The sequence below is a fragment of the Aotus nancymaae genome, unplaced genomic scaffold (genome assembly GCF_030222135.1).
Source record: "Aotus nancymaae isolate 86718 unplaced genomic scaffold, 86718_ANA_hifiasm-v0.15.2.pri h1tg000057l, whole genome shotgun sequence".
NCBI classification, from domain to species: Eukaryota; Metazoa; Chordata; class Mammalia; order Primates; family Aotidae; genus Aotus; species Aotus nancymaae.
This window is the reverse complement of record NW_026988471.1, coordinates 60,226,960-60,235,716: the sequence shown is the minus strand read 5'-3', so window position 1 is coordinate 60,235,716 and position 8,757 is coordinate 60,226,960. Positions and strand designations below refer to the sequence as shown.

Here is an 8,757-nt window from a genome sequence, read left to right as displayed (position 1 = left end):
CCTCGTGATCCACCCGCCTCGGCCTCCCAAAGTGCTGGGATTACAGGCTTGAGCCACCGCGCCCGGCCGAAGCAAGGGATTCTTAAATAGTATTACTCATCTATAGTAGTTGTTCTGCATGTTCTTTTGAGACAGGGTCTCACTCCCCAGGCTGAAGTGCAGTGGCTAGATCATGGCTCACCGCTGCCTTGACAGATACAAATAATTATTAAAAGATTATCTGTATTAGGCCAGGTGCGGTGGCTCTTACCTGTAATCCCAGCACTTTGAGAGGCCAAGGCTGGCAGCTCACTTGAGGTCAGGAGTTTGAAACCAGCCTGGCCATCACAGTGAAACCTCGTGTCTACTAAATATACAAAAAATTAGCCAGGTATGGTAGTGTGTACCTGTAGTTCCAGCTACTCAAGACGCTGAGACAGGATAATCGCTTGAACCTGGGAAGCAGAGGTTGCAGTGAGCTGAGATCGGGCCACTGCACTCCAGCCTGTGCAAAGACAGAGTGAGATCTGTCTCAAAAAAAAAAATCTAGTGCTCGCTTTGGCAGCACATATACTAAAACTGGAACGATACAGAGATTAGCATGGCCCCTGCACAAGGATGACATGCAAATTCGTGAAGTGTTCCATATTTTTTTAAATTTTATCTTTTTTAAAGCCGGGTGCAGTGGTTCAAGCCTGTAATCCCAGCACTTTGGGAGGCTGAGGCGGGTGGATCACGAGGTCAAGAGATCAAGACCATCCTGGTCAACATGATGAAACCCCGTCTCTACTAAAAATACAAAAAATTAGCTGGGCATAGTGGCGCGTGCCTGTAATCCCAGCTACTCAGGACGCTGAGGCAGGAGAATTGCCTGAACCCAGGAGGCGGAGGTTGCGGTGAGCCGAGATCGTGCCATTGCACTCCAGCCTGGGTAACAAGAGGAAAAAACTCCGTCTCAAAAAAATAAAAAAATAAATAAAAATAAATTTTATCTATTTTAAATTAAAGAAAGAAAAAAAATCTGTATCAGTTAGAAATGTTTAGTTACAAGTAATGAAAATCTAAAAAATGGCTTATTTACAAAAAATTTTTATTTATTGTATTTTTTTTTTGAGAGAGAGTTTTGCTCTTGTTGCCCAATCTGGAGTGCAATGGCGAGATTTCAGCTCACTGCAAGCTCTGTCTCCCAGGTTCAAGCAATTCTCCTGCCTCAGCCTCCCTATTAGCTGAGATTACAGGCATGTGCCATCATGCCCAGCTAGCTAATTTTGTATTTTTAGTAGAGATGGGGTTTCTCCATGTTCGTCAGGCTGGTCTCAAACTTCCAACCTCAGGTGATCCACCCACCTCAGCCTCCCAAAGTGCTGGGATTATAGGCATGAGCCACCACGCCCAGCTAAAATGGCTTAAAGAAAAAGAAATTTTAGCTGGGCACGGTGGCTCACGTCTGTAATCCCAGCATTTTGAGAGGTCGAGGCGGGTGGATCACGAGGTCAGGAGTTTGAGACTAGCCTGGCCAACATGGTGAAACCCCACCTCTACTAAAAATACGAGATCAGCCAGGGGTAGTGGTGCATTTCTGTAGTCCCGGCTACTGGGGAGGCTGAGGCAGAGGTTGCATTGAGCCAAGATCATACCACTGCACTTGAGTCTGGGCAACTCCATCTCAAAAAAAAAAAGAGTAGACAGGTAAGTTGAGGAAGACCCAAGTAAAGAGTTTATTCTAAATGCAATAGGAAATTATTGAAGAGGTTTTTTTTTTTTTAAATATGCATGGGCTTTTTTTCCTAATATTTTCTTAAATGCTGTTTTTTTTTTTTTTTTGAGACAGAGTCTCTCTCTCTCTCTCACCCATGCTGGAGTGCAGTGGCATGATCTTGGCTCACTGCAACCTCTGCCTCTCATTTCAATTCTTCTATCTCAGCCTACCGAGTAGCTGGGACTAAAGGTGCCTGCCACCACGTGCAGCTAATTTTTTGTATTTTTAGTATAGAGATGGGGTTTCACCATATTAGCTAGGATGGTCTTGATCTCCTGACCTCGTGATCTGCCCACCTTGGCCTCCCAAAATGCTGGAATTACAGGCATAAATCACTGTACCTGGCCTATTGAAGAGTTTTAATCAGCAAAATGACATAATCCAATTTGTTTAGTAACAATCATTTTAGCAATTTAGTAACTAGAAAGCAATTTGCTAAGTCTATGTACAAATTGCTGTACAAACTAGGCAACTCGACTGGGTGCCATGGAAATACAATAGCAAACCTGCCTTCTAATAATGGCCCTAAGTTGCACAAAACAGTATCTGGAGTGTAGGTGTGAAGGAGGAGTATATCCCACAGTAATTCTGGTTTATTTTCCCCCAAACTCCACACACAATAAAGATACAAAAGTTAAAGGCCTACATTCAGGCTGGGTGTGGTGGCTCACATTTGTAATCTCAGCACTTTGGGAGGCCAAGACTGGCGGATCACTTGAGGTCAGGAGTTGGAGACCAGCCTGGCCAGCATGGTGAAAACCTGCCTCTACTAAAAATATAAAAATTAGCCAGGCATGGTGATGGGTGCCTGTAATCCCAGCTACTGGGGAAGGTGAGACAGGAGAATCACTTGAACTCTGGAGGCGAAGGCTGCAGTGAGCAGAGATCACCAGGCTGCGCAACAGAGGGAGACTTTGTCTTAAAAAAAAAAAAAAAAAAAAAAAAAAAAAGCCTACGTTCAACAATAGCCACCAGAATGCTAAGAAGAGCAAATCATTTCTATGGAAATAATAATTTTCCAAAGTTGTGTATGTGTGGCTGGTTTTCAGGCAAGTTTTTAGGAACATACTACAAACTGAAGAATTAGAAATTTCACACAGTAGATTGTATGTTTTTATTTAGAGTTAATTCTACCACTAGATGGTGACATATAAACAAAATATTGAAAACAGTCAACTTTATCAATCTTCAAGTCATCAAAAATAGTATGATTATTGCTGATTATGGTTTTGAAAATTCAGATTCACAAGAACTTAGGGGATATTTTACAGGAAATTCCGTGTCATGGCCAGGCGTGGTGGCTCATGCCTGTAATCCTAGCTACTTAGGAGGCCAAGGCAGGAGGATCACTTGAACCCAGGAGGCAGAGGTTGCAGGGGAGGCGGAGGTTGCAGTGAGCCAAGATCACACCACTGCACTTCAGCCTGGGCGACAAGCAAGACTGCCTCAAAAAAAAAAAAAAAAAAAAAAAAAAAAGTCCCTCTTGATGCATATACCAAATCAGCAAGGGTGAAGGGTCTAGAGTTAGGAGGCAGTCAAAACCTATTTTTACTGGCTTCTGTGCCTTATCTGTTTTGTGTTTTTTTTTTGAGACAGAGTCTCTCTATTGCCTGGGCTGGTATGCAATGGCGCGATCTTGGCTCACCACAACCTCCGCCTTCAGGGTTCAAGCGATTCTCCTGCCTCAGCCTCCAGAGTAGCTGGGATTACAGGTGCCCACCAGAACACGTGGCTAATTTTTTGTATTTTTAGTAGAGATGGGGTTTCACCATATTGGTCAGGCTGGTCTTGAACTCCTGACCTCAGGTGATCCACCCATTTTGGCCTCCCAAAGTTCTGGGATTACAGGCGTGAGCCACGGAGCCTCTGCCTGTTTAATCAAATTTTTAAAACAATGAAACTGCAAAAGGGATAAAAGGTTTCATTGTTAAAATACAAGGGTTGGGCATGCTGTGGCTCACATCTGTAATCCAGCACTTTGGGAGGCTGAGGCGGGGGGTGGGGGGGGGAGGATGGAATCACGAGGTCAAGATATCAAGGCCATCCTGGCCAACATGGTGAAACCCTGTCTCTACTGAAAATACAAAAATTAGCTCGGTGTGGTGGCATGAGCCTGTGGTCACAACTACTCAGGAGGCTGAGGCAGGAGACTTGAACCTGGGAGGCAGAGGTTGCAGTGAGCCAGGATCACGCCACTGTACTCCAGCCTGGGCGACAGAGAAAGACTCCGTCTCAAAAATAAAAAAATTACAACATCGATATTACTTTGTATATCAAAACCATGTTTCAGGTAGAAAGAAAGGTTAAAGGGTATGTTAGCTGAATTTGTCCCTTACTGTATTAGGACAGGGCAATTCTTCCCAAAAGACCCATCCTGCAGATTTCTACTCACATTTCTTTTTTTTCCAGACAGGGTCTCATTCTGTCGCCCAGGCTAGAGGGCAGTGGTATGATCACAGCTCACTGCTGTCTCAATCTCCTGGGCTCTGGTCATCGTTCCACCTCAGCCTCCCCAGTAGCTGGGATTATAGGTGTGCACCACCACACTCAGCAAATTTTCTTATTTATTGGTGATGGAGTTTTGCCATGTTGCCTAGGCTGATGTCCAACTCCTGGCCTCGGGCAATCCATGTGCCTTGGCCTCCCAAAGTGTTGGGATTACTGGCATGAGCCATCATTCGATAATTTTTGTTTGTTTGTTTTTGAGACGGAGTTTCGCTCTTGTTACCCAGGCTGGAGTGCAATGGCATGATCTCAGCTCACCGTTACCTCCGCCTCCTAGGTTCAGGCAATTCTCCTGCCTTAGCGTCCTGAGTAGCTGGGATTACAGGCACGCACCACCATGCCCAGCTAATTTTTTGTATTTTTAGTAGAGACGGGGTTTCACCATGTTGACCAGGATGGTCTCGATCTCTTGACCTCGTGATCCACCCGCCTCGGCCTCCCAAAGTGCTGGGATTACAGGCGTGAGCCACCGCGCCCGGCCCCAATAATTTTTAAATTTTTGTAGAGACAGGGGTCCCACTATGTTGCTCAGGATTGTTGCTTACATTTCATCGGGAAAAGCTCAATTATATATGGCCAGCCCTAGAGAAACTAGATCACCATGATGATTTCAACTGCTAACTGAAAAAAATGTGAGACCATCACATAGGCTCACATCTGTAATCCCAACATTTTGGAGCTGGAGGATCAACTGAGGCCAGGAGTTCGAAACCAGCCTGGCCAATATAGCAAGACTCCGTCTCTACTAAAAATCAATTAGCTAAGTGTGATGCAGAGCACCTGTAGTCCCAGCTACTGGGAGGCTGAGGTGGGAGGATTGCTTCAGCCCTGGAGGTGGAGGCTGCAGTGAACTGTGATCCCACAACTGCACTCTATCCTGGGCGACGACAGTGAGACTTTGTCCAAAAAAATAAAAAATAATTGCAGTTGTGCTGGCAGGGAAAAAAGGGATAGGTGAGAATGTATGTTGGGTGGACAATGTCTGAATGTCTGCCTCAGTATCCAAAGTAAGTATGCAAAAACCCAAGTTCTGTGAGAAAGACAAGGAAGAAGAGATGATGGTAGAATAGATTCAAAATCCTAAGAATTATCTGCTAGTAGGAAATAAAACAGGTTGGGCAGAATGTTTACAGTATCAACTTCAAGCAGCAGAAAGGTAAAGCATTTGGAATAAGGTGGTTCTGGCATGGAGAGACGGGCGTGCCGTAATCTCGACAAAAGGTATCAAGAGAATGACTACAGGGCCTTGATAGTCGCTTTGGTTGTCGTTCAGAGATTATGTACACGATCTTTCTTTGCAGTCACATGTCTACCTAAACACGTTGAACACAAAAATTAGCAAGCAAGGTATTAAGTGCGAGCGTGAGGAAAATTCCCCCAAGTTTGTTAACATAAACTTCAGCTGACTGTCCCCTTCACCTGTTCTTTATCTTAAAAACCTTGTTAATCGCTTTCTGCTGAGAAGCATTATTTGCTATCTCAGGTGGAGCTGATGGGCCCGCTTCCGTAAAAACCGGGCGAACACTCTACCCCGCCATTTCTAGTCACGTCAAGGATCTTACTGCTCGAGGACGGACGACCTTCAAGGAATTGCTGAGTAGCGATAATCACCGATGCAGTTAAGCCGGGCCCTGGGTTGATGCACTCTCAGACCCCGTGGGGAGCGACTCTTGAGCCCGAAAGAGGGCTGCGGCGTAACTCGGGCTCCGCACCCCAGTTGATTCCCTGCTTCCCCCACCCCAAAAGCTTGAGCGCGAAGGAGGAGGGAATACTGATGAAACCCGCACCAATTCCTCGACCCGGGCCCTGGGGAAAAATGGCGAAGAGCAGGGGCGGTGGACAGGACAGCACGAGTGACCCAGGCGCTCATAGGGACTCCGAGCCCGTGGAGTGGGTCGCGGTGGGCGACGCCGCGCAACCGCGACCCGTTCGCTGCCTCCGCCATCTTCTCCTACTCACCCGGACTCCCCCCGCGGCCGCACTGGCTTGGCGTTTCCCTTCCGGCCGCTGACAGAGATCCGGGCTGGGCGGGGTGGGCGAGCGCGCGGAGGGGGGTGGACCGAGGGCGGGCAGGCCGGACGGAAAAGGAAAGGGAGGGCGGCGAGCTGGCCACGGCGGGGTGTGGAGCGTGCGGCGTGTGTGCGGAGGGAGAAGTCGGGGGGCGGAGGAGAGGAGAGAGAGGGAGGGAGGCGGAGGAATGAGAGCGCGAGGCGCCTTTCGTCCGCTCCTAAGCCCGGGCGGAAACAGCCGAGCGCAGCCCGAGCGCTCTGTTAAAATGGCGGCGGCGTCGGCGGTGGCCGCGGCGTCTGGTCGGTGAAGTGACTCTGCTGCTTCTCTCCTCACCCGCCCCCTCCCCCCTCTCCCCTCCCCCCGTCCTTCCCCCCCTTCCCCGCCGCCGGCGCCTCCGCGCCCCTCCGGCCTGCGCACCTCCCCTCGCTCCCCTCCTTTCCCCCGCCCGCTCGGGGGACCGCCGGCCCCCTCCCCCATTCTCTTGCTCCCCGCCCCGTCCCCGCCGCCGCCCGCCCTCGTCGCCTCCCCGCCCCGCCGGCCGGCCGGCCCCCTCCTCCGCTTCTCTCCCCTCCCCCCCGCCGGTTGGGATCAGTCAGTGTGATCCGAAGCGGGGGAGGGGGGGGCGGCGGCCGAACGATGTGCGAGAACTGCGCAGACCTGGTGGAGGTGTTAAATGAAAGTAAGTAGCCGCTGCGGCAGCCTGTCCGGGTGCACGGTTTGGGGTCCTTACGCTTCTCTCTGGCCTCCCCGGGCTGCCGCGGCCTGCAGGAGGCGACGGCTGGGCCGGGTGGCGTGCGGGCCTAGCGCCCCGGGAAGGTGCGCGGTGGCGCGGCCGCCGCGGCGCCTCGGGCCCAACCCGGCCCAGTTACCTGGGCGCCGGAGAGGCGGCCTCCGCGGAGCTCCGGCCCGGCCGGGCCCGGGCTCTCGGGGCTCTCGGAAAGTTTCCTCATTACAGGTGTCAATTAATGAAAGCAGTAATGAGCTCCTCGTCGCCTTCGCCCCCTTCGCCCTGCCAGGAAGGTGTGGGGAGGTGCGGTCGGAGGACGAGGCTTTCCTCCGCAGTCCAGACCTTCCGGCCGCCCTCTTTGATTTCCAGCGTGCTGCGGAGGCCTCTCTTACCTGCTAATTTTCATTAAACTCCTTGGGAGCAGGGTGGTGGTTTTTCTCTCCCTTGAGTGTGTGTGGGTGTCTTAAACACTTCTGCCAGACCTTAAATAGATGAAAATGAACTGTGATAGTGATGATTGGACTTTCATACCTATTTTTAAATGATACTTGTTACTGATTTTCTTCTTAGTGTAGCATTCACCGTTTTAATGGTAAATTCTGTTAAGCAGAGCGCTATACTTACGCCATCCCGGGATATTTATGGCCCATCTCTCCTGGAAGGAAAGGCCTTTTACCTGATACTTCTTATTATTAAAGAGAGTACGTTGATATTTTCTGGCTTTTATTTTTATTCTCGACCCTTGCAAGATGGTATTTCAGCTTATAGAAGATATATTGCAAATCAACTACTTCTGGGCCTAAAAGCCTAGTTGGCAGAGGTGAATTAGATGAAGGGATCAATTTACAAAAAATTGATTGTTGAAAAAATGTTCACTTAGGAACAGTTTATGTGGATTTTGGATTTGTGCATTCTGTGATATTTCGACAGACTTTCAGACTAATTTTGTAAAACAATTCACTAAAACAATTGATTTATAAAATGTGCCATGCTGTTTGTGTTTGAATTTTACTTTGTGTTTGAATGTCACTTTCATGACCAAAGGCAATAATAAAAGTGGAAGGGTTTTAACTTAATTTCAACTCTATTTATTTCCTGATAGGTGGACGTAGGCTTTTGCACATATTCCAACTATAGGTTCTAGAATTTGTGTCATCCTAAAGTATCCTAGAATTTTAAGATTATTTGTATGTATTTTGAGATATTTTTATTTCTGGTGCAGGTGGTTTATGGTAAGGTAAACGGAAATCCTCTACTTACTGTATTTTATATTTCAGGTATAAATCGTGTGATTAGGATTGTTATGATGAACTGGGAAAATTAATGGCTTTGCTATGTATTATGAGGAACAAGTACTTAATTTTGTTGGTGATTTAATTTGTGTGTGTGTGTGTGTGTGTGTGTGTGAAAGCAAGTTTATTAAGGAAGTAAAGGAATAAAAGAATGGCTACTCTATAGGTGGAGCAGCCTGATTTTAAAATATTTTAAACTTCAAAAATTTTAAATGTAACATTTAAAGAAAGAAGTTTAATCTTTTGAAAAGAGGTGGCATCTTGATCATAATGAAAGGTCTTATTGCAGATTATCTGGGAAACCCCTAAAACTTTGGTTAGAAGCACTGAAAAATGCAGTGCATTTATAGAGAGTTAGAACTATGGAGAATTGAAATAGAATTTAGCTTTTATGGCGAGACACAGTGGCTCACACCTGTAATCCCAGCACTTTGGGAGGCCGAGGCAGGTGGATCACCTGAGGTCAGGAGTTCGAGACCAGCCTG

At 47.8% G+C, this 8,757-nt stretch overlaps 1 protein-coding gene and 1 non-coding gene across 5 annotated transcripts in view; both read left to right on the top strand.

Moving 5' to 3' along the window:
* The first annotated feature begins 528 nt into the window (after positions 1-528).
* On the top strand, positions 529-632 carry LOC135269750 (U6 spliceosomal RNA). Its single transcript, XR_010338014.1, has one exon. It is a non-coding gene; the product is annotated as a U6 spliceosomal RNA (small nuclear RNA).
* A 6,182-nt stretch (positions 633-6,814) lies between these two features.
* Positions 6,815-8,757, top strand: part of USP34 (ubiquitin specific peptidase 34) — a 292,847-nt gene continuing 290,904 nt past the window's right edge. For 2 of the 4 annotated variants that reach the window (XM_064364160.1, XM_064364157.1), the window contains exon 1: positions 6,815-6,932. In XM_064364160.1, coding sequence (XP_064220230.1) covers positions 6,890-6,932 — 43 coding nt within the window. In that variant the 5' untranslated portion in view covers positions 6,815-6,889. The remainder of the gene's footprint in view (positions 6,933-8,757) is intronic. The other 2 variants (XM_064364159.1, XM_064364158.1) reach the window with 1 other exon arrangement.